Below are 18,994 nucleotides of genomic sequence, written 5' to 3'. Positions count from 1 at the left end.
ACATTATAGAACTGAATAAGAATATTAGCTTCAATAGCAGCTAGCCACTTAACTTACACCAGAATGGGCAGATATTGCCCAAGTAAATTTCTGTTGTTAAAGCTGCAACAGGTTTGCTGTTGTTAGGTGCCATTGAGTCGGCACCGACTCATAGCAACCTTATGCATAGCAGAATGAAACAATGTCCGATCCCGGGCCAATCTCAATACTGTTGCCACACTTGAGTCCATCGATGCTGCCACCTGGCCAATCCATCTCTTTGGGTGTCTTCCTCTTTTTCTCTGATCCTCCATCTTACCAAGCATGATATCCTGCTCTAGCGACTGTTCCCTCCTAACAGTATGCCCAAAGTATGAGAGACGAGGTTTGGTCATCTTGGCCTCTAGGGAGCACTCTGGCTACACTTACAAAACAGATCTGTTGGTTCTTTTGGCAGCCCATGGCACTTTTAGTATTCTCCTCCAACACCATAATTCAAAGGCATCAAGTCTTCTACGATCTTCCTTATTCATTGTCCAGTTTTCATATCCATATGAGGTTATTGAAAATATCATGGCTTGGATCAGGCACACCTTAGTCCTCAAGCTGACATCTTTGCTCTTCAACACTTTAAAAAGTTCCTGTGCAGCAGATTTGCCTAATACATCATCTGATCTCACAGGTGTAAGGCCATTTAAATTCAAGAAAAGAGATACAAATCTTTAGAGCTCCATCTATTTGTGTTTGAAGGATGTGACCTTTTTCCCAACTTGTGGTCTTAAACTTCTCTTTTACAATGTCCAAATCAAAAATACAGGAGAATTCAATGCAGTAGAAGTTATATTAAATACAAGTAGCATACAAAGCTATAAATATGAAAGCCAACAACATTAAAATTATAAAACTTGCTTGTTTGTTACAACCCGTTCTACTACACTTCTTGTTGTTGTTAAGTGCCATCGAGTCGGTTCCGACCCATAGTGACTCTGTATAGGGTTTCCGAGGAACAGCTGGTGAGCTTGAACCACTGACCTTGCAGTTCAAACAGCTTTCCACCTGACGCATTAACCCACAGCTCCATACCAGAACTCACTAGGAGTGAGATAGTATATATAACTTTTTTCATGTAGATTATGCTGCTCAAACATATTCTGTTAATCAATGCACTGTTAAACTAATTTAAAATGCTGTATTTTCCCTTACAGTAAGTAGCAGTACAAAAAAGTTGTCAGTCTTAAAGGACTTAGTGAATTGAAAGGAAATAAAAAGCTGAGAAATAGCAAAATAAGAACAAATGATGGGAATTAGAAGATTCATTTAGTTCAGCTCTTTTAATCAGCTGGCCAGCTTGCTAAGCAACAAGGGACAGGTTCCATTGAGGAAAGTCTTGTGGAGTGGGAATGTGGTCACCCGTCACCTCCGTCTTACACAGGACTACAGTAGGAAGTTGCTTGTTCTTCATTTTTGCTTAGCCATGTTGTAACCCTCAGAATCAAAAAGAAATTTTTGCCCTTTCTGTAATCGTTTTAAGAAATCTGAAAGTCCAGGCTTTTGTCCCATATGAGGATATATTGATTTAGATTTTGCTTCTTCAGTTTTCTCTGGGCTAGTCACTATCTTCCATTTGTTTCTGTTCCTTTGTGGAGGCCGCCTCGGGAATTTCCTTTGGCAGTGGTGCCCCCTTTGCAGATGAGACGCAAGGAAAAGATGTGATTATGGAGTGGCCATGGCTATTTGGCCACCACCGCTGCCACCTCTGGCCCTTCTGGCTTGGCTCGTATATCTTGTGGATAATACTAAGTAGATGAGTTGCTGGATCCTAAGGTCTTTCTATTTCCAGAGTGGTTGAAGCATTTTACAGTCTCTCCACCTGTCTTTCCACACCCTTGCCATCATTTGTAGTCCTCTCTCTTTTTTTTAAACTTCACTGTTAATGCTGGTGTGGGAGGATGTCTCATTGTTTTGATTCGTATCTCTGTATAGCTAATTATCTTGAACATCTCCTCGTGTGTTGTTGGCTGCCTGAATGTCTTCCTTGGTTACATGTCTGTTTATGTACTATGCCTATTTTTTAATTGGTTGTATTTTTCCTGTAGAGGTGTTCTAGTTTTCTATATATTTTAGAGATTAGTCCCTTGTCTGATAAACCATTGCAAAATTTCCCAGTCTGTGTGCTCCCCTTTTACTGTTTTGGTGATTCTTTTGGTACACATAAGGTTCTAAGTTTTAGTATGTCCTAGTCATCTATTTTGTGTTCTTTTGTTTATGCGCCTTTTGCATTATTTGATAGTCTACATATGCCATGTATTAGAGCCATTAAGTTTGACCCTATTTTTTCATTGATGATCTTTGTAGTTCTGGGACTTATATTTAGGTCTTTAATATATGTTGTTAGTTTTTGTATGTGATGTCAGATATTGGGTCTTGTTTCATTCTTTTGCAAATTGGTTCCCAATTTTGCCAGCACCGTTTGTTGAAGAGAATATCTCTTCCCTATTTAGTGTGTTTTGGCCCCTTGTGGAAAATCAGTTGATTGTATGTTTGGTGTATGGTTTACTTTTGGGTTCTCAAATCTCTTCCATTGATCTATGTATCTTTCATTATACCAATACCCAGCTGTTTTGATCACTGTTGCTATGTAGTAGATTTTGTGATCAGGGAATTAGAGGCCTCCAACTTTGTTCTTCCTCTTAAGCAGTGCTTTGACTTCTTTGTCATTTCAGATGCCTTTAATGCCCCTTTCTGGCTTTATTGCTCTAAGACTTTCAACACAGTATTGAATAGGAATGTTGATAAAGGGCATTTTTATCTGGTTCCTGCTCAAAAAGAGAATGCTTTCAAGATTTTCTTCATTAAGTGATGTTGACTGTTGGTTTTATGTATATGATGCTGTTAGTTATGTTGAGGAACTTCCTTCAGTTCCTACTTTGTTGAGTGTTTTTATTAGGAAGTGGTGCTGGATTTTTTCAAATACCTTTTTTGCTTCCATTGATAATGATCATGTTCTTTTTTTTTTCACTTATATGTTGGATTACATTGATTGTTTTTCTAGGTTTAACCATCCTTGCATCCCTGGTATGAATCTACTGTGGTCATGATGTACTTTTTTTTTTTGATATGTTGTTAAATTCTTTTGGCTAGGACTTTGTTGAGAATTTTTACATCTGTGTTCAGAGGGATATATTGGTCTATAATTTTCTTTTTTAGTGATGTCCTCGCCAGGTTTTGGCATGAGGATTGTTTCATGAAATGTATTAGAAAGTTTTCCATCCTTTTCTATATTCCAGAATAATTTGAGTAGAATCGGTGTCAGCTCTTCTCTGACACCTCAGTAAAATTCACCTATAAAGCCACCTGTGCCTGGATTTTTTCGTTAGTAGTTATTTTATGACCTGATCCATTTCTTCTTTTGTTTTAGGTCTGATTAAGTTTTCTGCTTCACTCTGTGTAAGTTTAGGTAGGCCATGTTTTTCTAAAAATGTTTGTTTCCTCTAGATTTTCAACTTTGTTTGAGTACAACTCCTATTATTCTCTTATTATCCCTTTTATTTCCATTGATTCTGTTGTGGCATCACCCATGTGGTTTCTTATGTGTGCTATATGCGCTTTTCCTTCCTTGCCTTGTTAGATTTGTCAATGATTTGTCAATTTATTAATCCTTTAAAAGAACCACATTTTCTTGTTGATTATTTTTCTGTTTTCTGATTTATTTCTGCTGTTAATCGTTATTTCTTTTCATCTAGTGATTGTACGTTTACTTTCCTGATGTTTTTTAATTGTTGGAGATGTGTAAGTGTGTTGATTTTGGTTCTTTCATATTTTTGATATGTACTTTTTTTTTTTGCTATAAATTGCATCCGCGCTGCTTTTGCTCTGTCCGAAAGGTTTTGGTATGCTGTGTTTTCATTTTTATTTGTTTCTAAAAATTTTATTTTCATTTTTTATTTGCTCTACTGCCTAGTGTGGTGCTATGGGTTAATGTGCCATACTGCAAAGCTGTTTGAACTGCAAAGTGGTGGTTCAAGCCCACCAGCTGCTCCTCGGAAGCCCTGTATAGGGTCGCTATGTTTTGGAATCGACTCAACGGCATGTAACAACAACCACTGAAGTCGGATTCACAAGCTTTCTATAGTGATGTTTCTGGCTATTCCTTTCTCTCCCCCTCCGATGTCTATTTTACAATAATAGGCAAGGGAAGCCAAGATTCATAATACAGTCAAGCATCTTAACATTATTTCCCCTCTTTTACCCGTTCAAACCCTGCCTCAATCCCTGTATCACAGAGCCGTGGTGTTCCAAAGTTGAACATACATCACTGTGTACCTCTGTCCTGCTTAGCCCATGCAAACTTGCCTAACTGTTCTCCCATCTGCCTTGTTCTTCCATTCCCCTCCCCATTCTTGTGTATTGCCCCATCAGCACCCAAACTATCATGTGTTTACTCTCTGCTCTGTGCTCTACTTTCTACACCTTCCCCTTGCTCCACCCCCTATACCCCGGTAACCAACAGAGTCCGTCCCCATTCCCCACCCCACCCCCTTTTAGTAGTGTGGGTATTTTTTCTTAATTTTTTACAATAATGGTTCTATGTAGTATTTCTCCTTTTGTGACTTACTGATTTCACTCAGCATAATGTCCTCAAGGTTTCTCCATGTTATTCTTGCAGCTTCCTTGTTATTCTTCAAGGTAGCATAATACTCCATTGTGTGTATGTACCAAAGTTTGTTTATTCATTCTTCCATTGATGGGCACTTAGGCTGTTGCCATCATTTTGCTATTGTAAATAGTGCTACTATGAACATTGATATGCATGTATCTACTCATATTTCTTATGGATAAATACCAAGCAGAGGGATTGCTGGATCATAAGGTATTTCTATTTCTAACTTTCTGTGGAAGTGCCATACTGTTTTCCAGCGTGGTTGGACAATTTTACATTCCCACCATTGTTTTGATTTGCATCTCTCCTGGGTAATCCTGAACGTTTTTTCATATGTTTGTTGCCTGCCTGAATGTCTTCCTTGGTTCATATCCTGTGCCCATGTTTTAATTGGGTTATTTGTCTTTTTCTTCTAGAGAGTTTGTAGTTTCCTGTAGATTTTAGAAATTAGTCTCTTGTCAGATGCGTCATTGCAAAAGATATTTTTCCCATTCTGTGGGTTCCTTTTTTACTCTTTTGGTGATGTCTGTCGATGCACATAAGTTTTTAATGTTCAGTATGTCCCATTCATCTAGTTTGTCTTCTTTTGATTGTACAAGTTTCTGTGTGTGCCCTGTATTGTTCTTGTTGTGAAGTGCCATCGAGTCGGTTCTGACCCATAGCGACCCTGTATAGGTTTCTAAGGAGCAGCTGGTGAACTTGAAACACCAAACTTGCAGTTCAAACAACTTTGCAGTCTGTATTAGAGCCCTCAAATTTGTCCCTATTTTTTCATTGATGGCCTTTTTAAATCTGGGATTCACATTTAGGTCTTTAATCCATGCTGAGTTGGTTTTTGTATATGATGTGAAGTAAAGGTCTTGTTTCAGTCTTTTGCACATTACTTTCTAGTTCTGCCAGCACCATCTTTTAAACAGACTATCTCCTCTCCATGCAATATACTTAGGCCCTTTGTCGAAAATCAGTTGGCAGTATGTGGATGGATTAATTTCTGGATTCTCTTTTCTATTCCATTGATCTATGTATCTTTCATTATACCAGTACCAAGCTGTTTTGACCACTGTAGGTGGGTACTACATTTTGAAATCAAGAAGTCAGAGGCTTCCAACTTTATTCTTCGTAAACAGTGCTTAGCTTATCCTGGGTCTCTTTCCTTTCCATATAAAGTTTGTAATTGATTTTTCCATTTCTTTGAAGAATGTCCTTGGAATCTGGATTGGGATTGCAGTTTATGTGTAGAATGCTTTGGGCAGTATTGGCATTTTTACCATGTTAAGTCTTCCTATCCAGGAGCATGGTCTATTCATCGATTTTTGTAGGTTTCTTTTGGTTTCTTGTAGTAGTGTTTTTGTTTTGTTTTGTTTTTAAAGGGTTTTTTTGTTTGTTTAATACATCTGAAAAGAATGCATATACAAAGAATTGAGACATGAGAAAGCATTGGTTCAACACTATTGAATCTATAAGAATTAGGATTTGGGGGAGGTGGAAAAAATTACCTAAACATTTTAAGAAATTGGAAACTGCAACCAAAATAAGCTGATAAAATCCCTATTAACACTTATGGAGAGTCTTCAGAAGACTCTTTCCATGATTTTTATTAAACTAGAGAGCCTCAACTGGCTGCTCTATAGTTCCTCAGATGTAAAACAGAAAAGGGGGATTCCCCTGACTGGTCCCATGTTGTTCCGTGTTCTCCCCACCCCCACCCCAAGCTTCTTTAGTAAGCAGGCCTCCATCCCCATCGCTTGAAAGAGGATGTGAATCATTCCACAGACATCTGTCTGCAAGCACCACCCCTCATATTATCTATACACCAGGTCTTCAGCTGTGTTCTGAGAACACGGTATCTTACACTATTAAACTGCACATCTAAGCTAAGCATGTTAGACAATCACTAACAGGGAAAAATTTTTTTTTTAATTATGAACTCAGTTCATTTGGTGTATTTCAAAAGGTGCAAATACTTTTCTTCATTTTTCAATAAAAGAAGTTAAAAATTAACTTCAAAAAAAAAAAAAATTCTGCAAATGGCAAACAAATTTCCTTGAAAGTCACAGTCAGATACATAGTGCATCCTAGAAAAGAGGAGGGGCAAGACAGGCTCCACCCACTTTCATGAGTTTTATCAAATACTGAACCTACTCAAGGATGGAGAGAAAGGCAACTTTCAACAAGGAGTATGTTACTACACAAGACATCCACTGTACTCCTTCCGAAGAGCACCAGGTGGGGACATGGGTTCTAACTTCATTCATTGGAATGTGAAATCAATCCCATCCTCCTCTCCTCAAGGGCTGGCCACTGGTTAATGAATTAGGAAACAAAACCAAGATGAAATAAAATGAGTCATTCCCCCCAAAAAAGATAAAAACCAGAACACTAAGATGCCCCAGATTAGTCTCCAAGGTGGAACCAGGGAGCAGCTTCAACAGTTGGAATTAGTCTGTTACAGAGTTGTCAACAAGCATGCCTTGCCTTTTTTTTTTTTTTCCCCTCTCTCTCTTTTGGGAAACAATAAAACAAAAACTAGTACTGATCACTTTTCTGACAATACACAATTCCTCAAAATTCACTAGTACTGGGAGGGGGAAGAAGGGGCCATACCTATGGGCTGTCTCTCACGAGTGCATATGGGTAGGTGCAGGGCATTTGTCATTATTGCAAAAATGAATTTTAATTTTTAATCTTTAGTTTGATTTAAACATTGCTTTTAGTATGATGCCGATACCAGCTGTGCAGAAAGGGCTCTGGCGAGATGTTCATAGCAGCACACACCTGCAGCTCTTCTTTGGTTCTAGAGGCTCCAGGGGCAGCCAATATTGCTGTGTGAGTGCAGAACACTTCACATATTTGACAGCCTTCAGGTCACGGGCCAGCTTTTCAGCAGTCTCTGGAATGATTGGCTTCTGTTTGTTCTTGGCAAGTTTCTCAGTAGTAGAGGGGTCATCTCTGAGATCAATTTGGGTCCCAACAAGCAGGAAGGGGGTCTTTGGACAGTGGTGAGTTATCTCTGGTACCTACTTTTCTTTCACATTTTCAAATGAGGAAGGAGAGATGACTGGAAAACAAACTAGAAATACACCTGTTTGTGGATAACTCAGCGGTCGTAATCTGTCATAGTCCTCTTGCCCTGCAGTATCAAAAAGTCCCAGAGTATATGGCTCTCCACCAGTCATAACTGTGACTGCATAGTTGTCAAAAACAGTTGGTACATATTCAGATGGAAATTTGTTTGTTGTGTAGGATGTCAGGAGACATGTTTTACCAACGGCACCATCACCCATGACAACACACTTAATTGTCTGCATTGCAGAAATAGTTTTTATACACTTTAAATATTTCAAATTCAGTGTTGATCTCAGCTTCTCCACCAGGGTGTTGGCAGCACTCTCTTGTAGTAGTGTTTTGTAGTTTTTTTTGTCTAGGTCCTCTGGTTACATTTATTCCTAGATATTTTATCCTTGGGACACTATTGTAAATGGTATTGCTTTCCTAATGTCCTTTTAGTTGCTGTCATTATTAGTATAGAGGAATCCAACTGATTTTTATATGTTGACCTCATACCCTGCCACATTGCTCAATTTTCCAGTGAGATCTAGTAGCTTTTTTACTGAATCTTTGGGGTTTTCTATGTATAGGATCATTCATCTGAAAATAGAGTGGATTTTACTTCCTCTTTGCCAATTTGAATGCCTGTCTTGCTGTGTAGCTCTAGTTAAGACTTCCAACACAATATTGAATAAGAGTGGTGACAAGGTGAATCCATGTGTGGTTCCTGTTCGCAAAGGGAAGTCTTTCCATTTCTCTCCATTGGGAGTGATATCGGCTGTTGGTTTTATATATATGCTCTTAATTATGTTGAGGAATTTCCCTACAGTTCCTACTATATTGAGTGTTTTTTTATCAGAAACGGAGGTTGGATTTGTCAAATGCCTTTTCTGCATCAATTGATAAGATCATGTAGTTCTTTTCTGTTCTGGACTCCCGTATCTGTTGACTGACTTCCGGGTGGTGTTGCCCTGTCTGTCAGTCATTACATTGTCGTTGTTTTTAAGTGCAATCGAGTCAGTTCTAACCCATAGTGATACTTGTATAGGGTTTCCGAGGAGTGACTGGTGAACTTGAACTGCCAACCTTACAGTTCAAATGGCTGTGCAGTCTGGCGCATTAACCCATAGCACCACACAATAATTACAGAGATTGTACTTACATGCACCAATTAAAAGACAGAGAATAGCAGATAGATAAGAAAACAGTATCTTTCTAATATGCTGTCTCTAAAGATAGTATGGGTTAATGGCTCTCATTATGGTCTTTGTTTTATGTGGTGCTGCTGGTTTCTTTGTTCTGTATGCTTTCCTGTGCTGAGTTCATTTTTGTGTGTTTTTTTTCTTGTCAGTGTTTTCATAATTTCAGACTCAAAATGTTGACTGTTGTTGTCTATAAGTGTTAAGTTGGAACTGACTCAGCAATCCCGTATAGGGTCTCTTACGAAATCTGGTGAATCTGAACTGCCGACCTTGAAGTTCAAATCAACCTTGTGGTCCAGTGCATTTTCAAACAGTGCCACACTGGGTATAATTTTTCAATTTCATCATCATTGGCTTTAGTAGTTGGTGTGTAAATTTGAATAGTAATTGTATTAACTGGTCTTCCTTGAAGGCACTTTATCACAGACAGCGTTGTTCTTCAAGATAAATCTTCAGGTGTTCTTTTTGTTGATGACTATAAGACCATTCCTCTTCAATTTGTCAATCCCAGCATAGTAGTAAACCATGTGGATGTCAGCTTCAAAATGGTCAATACCAGTTCCTTTCAACTCACTAATACCTAGGATAGAGATCTTTATGCGTTCCATTTCATTTTGACAACAACTTTCCGAGATTCATATTTTGTACATTCCATATTCTGATTATTAATGGATGTTTACCTCATTTTGAGTTATGCACAATTAGCAAATGAAGGCCCCAAAAGCTTTACTCCATCTGCATCATTACAGTCAACTGTTTTAAGGAGGCAGCTTTTTGCCCAGTTATATTCTAAATGCCTTCCAACCTGAGGGTCTCATTTTCCAGCACTCTATCTGACAATATTCTGGTGCTCTTCACCATGTTCAAACATTCAATGTTCTGGTACCTTCTGACAAGGTGCCACTGCTGTTCATAAGGTTTTCAGTGACTAAATATTTGGCAATAGTCCACTTCTCCTTCTTTCTACTCTGTCTTAGTCTGGAAGCTCATCTGAATTGATAATTACTGGAGCTTGGAATGCAAATTTCAAAAAAAAGGGAAGGATCATTCATTGGAAAATATGACCTTGGTGATAGAAATGATTGTGAATATCACATGATAGAAGTTTGCAAGACAAGTGATTTGTTCGCTGTAAATGCCTTTTTTAAACAAAGTACAAGAAAAGTATACAAATGGATCTCACCAGATGGAATACACAGAAATCAAAATTGACTACATCTGTGAAAAGATGGTAAAGCTCCATATCATCAGTCAAAACAAGACCGGGGGCAGACTGTGGAACAGATCATCAATTGCTCATGTGCAAGTTGAGGCTGAAGCTGAAGAAAATTAAAACAAGTCCACAATAGCCAAAATATGACCTTGAACATATTCCACATGAATGTAGAGATTATCTAAGGAACATATATGAATTAGACACTAATGACCTAAGACCAGAGAGTTGTGGGATGACAGCAAAAACATCATACACGAAGAATGCAAAGGGTCATTAGGAAGACAAGAAAGAAGAAAAAGACCAAAATGGATGTCAGGAACTCTGAAACTTGTTTTCCAGCATAGAGATGTTAAAGCAAATAGAAGGAATTAGAAGGTAAAAGAGCTGAATAGAAAATTTCAAAGAACAGTTCAAAAAGACAAAGTCAAATATAATAATGAAGTGTGCAAAGATCTGGAATTAGAAAACCAAAAGGGAAGAACACACTCGACATTTTCCAAGTTGAGGGAACTTAAAGAAAAAATTCAGGCTTCAACTTGAATTATTGAAGAATTCTGTGGGCAAAATATTGAATGATGCAGAAAGCATCAAAAGGAGATGAAACGAGTACACAAAGTCGATGTACCAAAAAGAAATGGTTGATGTTCAACCATTTCAAGAGATAGCATAATTTTGTAACATTCTGCCCATTATGTTGAACTTATTATTGTATTCACACCTTAAAAAAGAAAATAACTGTAAATATTTTAACATTTTTGTTCAATTATTTTTAATTTGGCATGAAATATTCTGATAATTTAGCACTTTGTGTTTTTCAGTAAAGATCTGAAATAAAATATTTTATTCCAAAATGGGAATGCTTGTTTTAATCTAAAAGAGCAATTTTTAAATTACATTAACTACTGAGCTAAAATTACTAAGTGTAAACTGGTGGTGGTGGTGTGCCGTGGAGTCGGTTCTGACTCATAGCAACTCTGTAAAGGGTTTCTAAGGCTGTAAATCTTTGTATAAGCAGAAAGCCTCATCTTTTTCCCTTGGAAAAGCTTGTGGTTTCAGATTGTTCACCTTGAACTTGGCAGTCTGACTCGTAACCACTACACATCCAGAGCTGTTTTCTAATTCCTGTGTGTGCAGCAAAGTTATATTGAAGAAACTCATTTAAAAGTTTCATTTGTATATGTAACATATAAATGAAAAATATTTGTTTCATTGGTGAATCTTAAAACTTTTTAAAATTCTTAAGTTAATTTGTATTGCTTAGTGGAACAAAGATCTGTTTATGTTTTAGAAGATCTGTATGCTTTAAAATTTGGAGAAAGCGTTAACACGGTTTTGTTTTAATGCATTTTTCTTCTTAATATTCTCTCTACAGGAAAATTTCAAACTAATGTGTACTAATGCCATGGTTTACAACAAGCCAGAAACCATTTATTATAAAGCTGCAAAGAAGTTATTACACTCTGGGATGAAAATTCTTAGCCAGGTAAAAGAAACTCTTTGTCATAGATTATAGTTATGATGAAATAACTATATTGCTATGTTTTTTGTTCATAAAGATACATATCTATTATACTACTTGTATTATAATAATTGATGATATTATCATAAAAAATACAAATGAAAACCTTTTAATAAAGAAGATAAGTAAGACAGGGAGATTCTCATTTGGCATTGATGCAGTTAGATACATTCACTTGTAATAATTTCTTTAGAGGCTTTAAAATCGATGTTTAACCAGTAAACTTATTTTTGCTCTGGGCAGCAAAATTCTATAGAAGAAACATCAACCTTGAATTCCACAAAAGGTTAAATGAATTCGGAGACCTTTTTATGATAAAAGCTTTGTGTATCACTTTGTAATGATGGAATCTAAGGTTTTGGGTGTGGCACTGTGAGATAAAGCCCTGGACTGTAAGATTGGTTTGAACTATAAGGTCAGTGGTTCAAACGTTCCAGGCACTCTTTGAGAACCCTATAAAGGGTCTTTGTGAGTTGGAATCGACTCGATGGTACTTAACAACAATAGTTTCTTGGTGAAGCATGGGAATTGCTTTTATTAGATATACAAAATACACAAGTGATAAACAATTTAGGACTGTCTTAAAGTAACTGCTTTATAAGAGCATAATCTTCCTTAAAGGACAAGAATTGGTGCATGGTAAAGTATTCAAAGTAGGAGAAATGTGTACAGAGTCCTTGACACAACATCACCAAATGGTATGAGAGAGCGAAATACAAAACACTACTGTGATAGTGACAAAAAATACTGAGTTGTTGTCCCAGAGTGGCAGCTCATGAAAGACCATAAAAGGTAAACTGAGATGATCATTGCATCTGCTGAGAAAAAAGAATAATTCATAAGACAAGTACTATTTTTTTTGAGATTTTTAAAATATATTTTGAGTATGATGAACCACATTAGTAAGAGACTTTCATGTAGATGAACTAATTGAGGGTAATCCTTATGCCCTGGCAGAAAGTCAGGTGACTTGAGTTCTAGTTTTAAGTTTCTTCCACTAATTTAGGGTCTTAGATAAGACAGTAATCATCTCAGGCCTCAGTATTCTCATTTGTAAAGAAGAAAAAGGGTTCAATCTGTGATCTCCAAGAGAACTTCTAGTAGGAATGTTCTGATTCTAGAAAAAAATCTAGCCTAGGGAAGAAATTATTTTAAAAGACTGCAAAATTAGAGGAATTTTTGCAAAGGAAAATAAATGAGTGGGTCTCAGACATGGAGGAAAAAGGAATGAGATTAAGAGCTTGAGCTAAGACCCAGAAGAGTTACAGGATAGTAGAAATGAGTCATGTTTAGTTGCATATGATTTTCCAATTCAGTGATTTATTTATTTATTTTTAATGGTGATCATCTGTATCACAGTTCTGCATTTAAAGACATGTCTGGATCTGCAGATGTGCTAGTGTCTGTGCTTGAGTTTTAAAAGATTGTTGCATCTGCTTAAATGGGGAAAGAAAAACATTTGGATTAATGATGATACTTATGCTCCTAATATTTATACATTATCAGTTACCACCCTTTTCCCAAGACCTGGTGTGGTGCTGTAGAATCAGCACTGGACTGCGAACTAGAAAGTCACTAGTTCAAACTCACCAAGTGCTCATATAGGGTCTCTATGAGTCATAACTGACTTGGCATCACTTAATAACAACAAACAACAACAAATAATGTAATCCAGTTACCCATTTTTGGTAAAATTTGTAGAGGAAAAAGGAACAATGTGCTACAGTAAATAAGTCCGGGTGTGGCACTATAGAATAAGCATTGGATCCCTACAGTTGGGAACCCTGTACAGGGTTGCTATCAGTCAGAATTGACTCAGTGGCACTTAAAAAGAACAGTCTAACTCATTTATATTTTTAAGGACATGGTAAAATGTTTTAAAAATAAAATAGCCCATTTTAAATTTTTTTAAAAATTTTAATGATACTATTAAATTGGTGCTGTAGGATAAGCACTTGACTTCTAACTGTGAGGCCAGTGGTTCAAACCCACCAGTTGCTCCTCAGAAACCCTATACAGAATCACTATGAGTTGGAATTGACTCAGTGTCACTTAACATTCAGTTTGATCAAAATTCATAGAAAATTTTCAAACATTGATGAAACTTTCAAACACTGATATAAACAACCCTTTCTGGAAGGCAGTATGTATCAGAAGCCTTAGAAATATTTATTCTCTTTCATCTAGTGTTTAGACTTCTAAGAATTTATCATAAAGAGGTAATCAGAAATTTCTAGAGCCATATATTTATATTTACCATAATGTTTATGAGAGTCACCATTGTTGGAAACTAGAAATGGTCTAAACCTATTGCCATCAATTGATTCTGATTTACAGCCTTTGTAGAACAGAGTGGAACTGTTTCTTAAGGTTTCTGAGACTATAAATCTTTAGAGGAGCAGCCAGTCTTTCTACTGTGAGTGTCTGAACCTTCAACCTTGTGGTTAATGCTACCAGGGCTCCTTAAATGTCCAACAGTAGGATGTAAATGAAATAATGGTATATACCTGGGATAAAATACAGATTTAGTACAATTTCTAAAAGGGCTTTAAAGAGCAATGATACAGAAGGGATATGCTTAACAAATAATCTGTATAATTCCAATTTGCTAATATGTTTACTGTTTAGAAAAATGCTAAAATATTAAATCTTATTAATGTTTCCTCTCCAGATGTTAAGGATGTTATGATTTTTTTTAACCTATACTTTTGTTTCAATAAAAGAAATTACTTAAAAAAATGTTAATATTCAAACTAAAATAGCAGGTACAGCCTTTCTGGAGGCTCTCATAATGTAAAGACTGTGCTGTTGACATAGCTTAGCATAATGAGACACAAGAGACTTGTCATGAGAGACAGGAAAGGCCTAGTCTTAGTCACTGGTTTTCTAACCTTAGTTGAGTCATCTAGCATTTGTGGGCTACATGTTCTTATTTGAATGGATGGTCCTTTCCAGCTCTTAGTTTTTCTTATTCTGTAAAATCTTTCTTCTCTGCTGTTGCTGTGTTAGCCCTAAGGAGACTACAGTGCTCTCCATATTTTACCTTTTTTCAGAAGTAAATGTTAGAGTAGTCAGTAGGAATAAATCTCATTCTTTAAAATTGATCCAGAAACCCCAAGTACTTAACTATGTTGAAAATTTCACAGCATATCATTGAAGTGCAAAACTGAGCATATGTTTCACAAAACAGAAATAAGAGTTTTTTAGCTAGTCAGAACATTATGGTGTCTGAGGAGAGTACTGTGCTAGCAGTTTTTTATGTTCAAAACATGTTGTTTTCACATAAAGAAATGTGGCAGTATTCAGGATTACAGAATATAAGGATAGATACTTCACATGGTCACATGCTTTAGGGTTTATACTCAGCAATTCATAAATTTCAATAAATATCAGTCTGACAATTATTAAATTTTAATGTACTATAAAAGGAGCTCTGGTTGCATAGTGGTTACGAATCAGGCTGTGAACCGCAAGGTCAGCAGTTCGAAACTACCAGCTGCTCCATGGTAAAAAGAGGAGGCTTTCTGCTCCCATAATGATTTACATTCTCGGAAGCCATGTTCAGGGTTGCTATGGGTCGGAACTGACTTGACGGCACTAAACAACAACATTAAACTGAATTTTATTTTTTAAATTCAGTACTTCAAAGAATAATAGTCTTAATTTATACTTCCCCTTCTCTGTGTTAAAGCATTCTCTTAAATTGGAAATGATCTGAATTGAAGGAATAAATTGTATTGTCCTGGTTTCTAAATGTAATACCATCTGGATGTGATTAAATTTCATTGTTTTCTTCTCTAGTTAATGCAAGGATAAATGCAGACTGTCTTGTGGGTGGAGGGAGTACAAATACTTTAGAAGTTAATGACAAACATACAATAAAAATACTCTTCAATATTCTTAGGAAAGAATTCAGAGTCTGAAGCAGAGCATAGAATTTATGGCTGACTTGCAGAAAACTCGAAAGCAGAAAGATCAAACAGATACCTCACAAAGTGGGGAGGACAGCAGCTGTTGGCCAAGGGAGAAGGAAGACTCCGGAGCTGCTGAGGCCCAGGCCTTCAAAAGTCCCAACAAGGAAAACAAAAAGTAAAAATCTTGGATGTATTCAGATTGCACTATCTTTCTCAAGATAGCAAGATTCAGGCCTGACTGAGGAAGACCACATCCTAGTCTGTTAGCAGTGGTTTTTTGGCAAAGCACTGTATAAAATTGTTTATATAGTTCAGAAAACAATTCTGGGTATACTTACTAAGTAGTGTTAAGACTAATAAACTGTCTGGTGAGTTTATTAAATACAAATATTTGTTGAAGTAAAAATGTTTAGTTCTTTACCTCATGTTACATAAGGAATTGAGGTAGTAGGTAAACATAAGCAGAGTTTTAGGTGCTTCCTGAAAGATGGTCTGCCCCTGCAATGTGTGCATGTTTCCTACTGGTAATGATGAACCAGGCAGCAGCTAGTTTGAGTGGAGACAGTCATGTACCCTCCACTACACTACCAGCCTTGACTATTGAGCACTGAACTATCAATTTTGGGAAAGGGGATTCATTAGCAGTTTGAGATTCCTGCAGTCATAATTTACTTTTACAAAGTAACAAAACCATTATAAATCTTTTTGTGTGACAGCAAGTTTCTTCTGTTCCTAAGACTTTATAAATTGGTGGGGGTGGGGGAGAATGCCCCCTCTTCCATGAGGGGGCACAAAAAGTTTGTGGAAAAATGGAATTAAAAGATAATGGAATTCTTCCATAAATTGTTTGAAGCCCCTTTGCATGTTAGAGGCAGAACTCACTTTTATGGATGTACCCCCCCCCAAATATTAAGGCAAATAAAACTGGGTAAAACAAGAAGGGAGAAGGGACAAAGTAATGTATTTGGTTTGCCTTTCTGTTTATACATTCGCAGGAGCCCCTTACCATACCATTAAGAAACAGCTTTAGTTGGTGACAGTAGTACAGATGTCTCCACTTTTACTACCTTCATATCTATAATTCACTTAAACATTTTGATCTTATTATTTTTCTTTTACTACTTATGTGCTTTCAGGAAAGACAAAGATATGATTGAAGATAAATATAAAACCAGTAACTTAGAAAGAGAACAGGAGCAGATTGACCGAATTGTTAAGGAATCTGGAGGAAAGCTGACCAGGAGGCTTGCTAATAGTCAGGTGACTCATTGTTTTCTTTCACTCCTACTGACCTTCACCTCTGTTAGCTCTAAATTCAGATAATGTGGAACTCTTAGTTTATAATTTGTTTATGGACGTTCATTCATTGTTTTTCTAATCCATGCCTACCATGGCATTTTTCATCAGTAAAATGCTAGTGAAGAAAGATTAGTAATGTATTTATTTGTAAAGGACATGATTAATCTTATATCTATGAGGGGGCTTCAAAAAGTTCATGGAAAAATTCCATTTTTTTAGATTTAATTTATACACAAACTTTTTGAAGACCCTCTTGTATTACTCTATTTTTTTTAAAACTGAAGTTCATGTTCTAAATTGGGATATGAACCATATACTGTAAACTTAAAAGAAAACATTTATACTCCAGTTTTTGAAATCACATTACTTAACATCTTGGTTTTTAAACCAAGTGGATTAATAATTGACTTTGGGCATGGTCCTTTTCTCAGGGCTGCAATATCCTCCTTTATTGATAGAACAGGCAAAATGAGATGGCATTAAGAACAGACATAGCCCTCAGTTGACATTGTAGGATTGTCGCTGAACTGCTTACCACAAGGTTGGCAGTTCAAGCCCACCAGCCGCTCCTTGGAAACCCTATGAAGGGTCTCTAGGAGTCAAAGCCAACTTGATGGCACTTAACAACGACATAATTCTTTTAAAGTTTTGAGATTTTTTAAACCTGCCATTTCTTTTACCTATCATTATTACCTGCATACATGGAAACAGGGTTGCAGTTTAATGTTTGAATTTAATTTTGATGATACAATAATAGTTTAATTCAAGTAAAACTTTCTAGTGTGCTATAGATATTGTGATATATATAAGATATTTAGTCCATTCAAATACTTTGGATCATTGCAGTGTGAATTTGAAAGAAGAAAGCCAGATGGAACAACAACATTGGGACTTCTTCATCCTATGGATCCTATTGTTGGAGGTAGGGTCATTGAGAAAGACTGCATGACATTGATTCTCATGAAGAACCTGTACATAGACCAAAAGGCTGTCATTAGATCAGTACGAGGGGAGGCGGGGCTTGATGGCAGCTAGGGTGGAGGTGCATTGAAGTTCGCCATTAGCCATACCACAGAATACCAGGCAAAGCAGATCCTGGGCAGAGCTCCAAAACTCGGAACCACAGAGCTAGGAATATTTTAGAAGTTTGAAGACTTATAGCTATTGGAACTTGAAACTAAAGGAAGAAATTGCGTACTTTTGAATCTGCTGGGCTTGGAAGCCTGGAGCCAACATCTTGGGCGAGACCAAATAGAAAGAACAAGCAGGGGAGAAGACACACCATGGAAAAACACCATGGGAACCTTGGAGCAAATGTGGACAATACACTTTGTCGGTTTTCCTTTGTTCTAATTTTCTTTACTTTTGTATTGTTTTATATATTTTGGAGCTCTTTCATTGGGAGCATAGATATTTATTATGGTTATTTCATCTTGTTCAATTGTCCCTTTAATCATGAGATAATGTCCATTTTTATCTGTTATGCTGTTTTTTGCCTAAAGTTTATTTTATCAGAGATTAGTACTGCCACTCCTGTTCGCTTTTTATTGCAATTAGCTTGGCATATTTTTTTCCATCCTTTGACTTTTAATCTGTTTTGGTCTCTGTGTGTGAGATTTATCTGTTGCAGACAGCATATTGAAGGATCTTGTTTTCTTATCCATTCTGCCACCCTCCTTCTCTTAACAGGTACATTTAATCCATTTACATTCAATGTAATTGTTGATAGGTATTGTTTAATTGCTGCCATTATGTTTGTTTTTTTGTGGTGTTGCTGCTTCTTTGTTCTGTTTGTCTTCCTTTGTTGAGTTCATGATTTTTATATTCTGTCTTGTGGGTTTCTTTATAGTTTTAATGTTTTCATGTTCTTCTTGGATTTTCATTCTCTTGGTATGTTGTGAAGTGATAATTTTCTTTGAGGTTGCCTCATAGTCCATAACTTTTCTGTCCATTGAGTGCAGTCTATTTTATCCTGTAATCGACCTGACCTTCTCACTATCTGGATCTCTGTTCCTACGTGTTTACCTTCTTTTACATTGTACTTGTTTTGATCACTGACTGACCTCCCAGATTCTCTGAGTTTGTTCTTATAGTTTTGTTCTGTTAACAACTCTTCTTTCTGTTGACTTAATTCAGGGAGGTGCTGCCACGTATGTC

At 36.7% G+C, this 18,994-nt stretch overlaps 1 protein-coding gene and 2 pseudogenes across 1 annotated transcript in view; 1 reads left to right on the top strand and 2 right to left on the bottom strand.

Annotated features, from left to right (window-relative positions):
* Nucleotides 1-18,994, top strand: part of BRD7 (bromodomain containing 7) — a 199,835-nt gene that overhangs the window by 124,117 nt on the left and 56,724 nt on the right. The window contains exons 6-9 of the mRNA XM_006876865.1: nt 11,478-11,588; nt 15,529-15,713; nt 16,675-16,798; nt 17,684-17,759. Of these exons, the coding sequence (XP_006876927.1) occupies nt 11,478-11,588; nt 15,529-15,713; nt 16,675-16,798; nt 17,684-17,759 (496 nt within the window). The remainder of the gene's footprint in view (nt 1-11,477; nt 11,589-15,528; nt 15,714-16,674; nt 16,799-17,683; nt 17,760-18,994) is intronic.
* Nucleotides 1,223-7,288, bottom strand: LOC102834025 (annotated as a pseudogene).
* LOC102833640 lies at nt 7,399-7,947 on the bottom strand (annotated as a pseudogene).

This window comes from Chrysochloris asiatica, unplaced genomic scaffold (assembly GCF_000296735.1).
Source record: "Chrysochloris asiatica unplaced genomic scaffold, ChrAsi1.0 scaffold00422, whole genome shotgun sequence".
Taxonomy (NCBI): domain Eukaryota; kingdom Metazoa; phylum Chordata; class Mammalia; order Afrosoricida; family Chrysochloridae; genus Chrysochloris; species Chrysochloris asiatica.
This window is presented reverse-complemented; position numbering and strand designations above follow the sequence as displayed.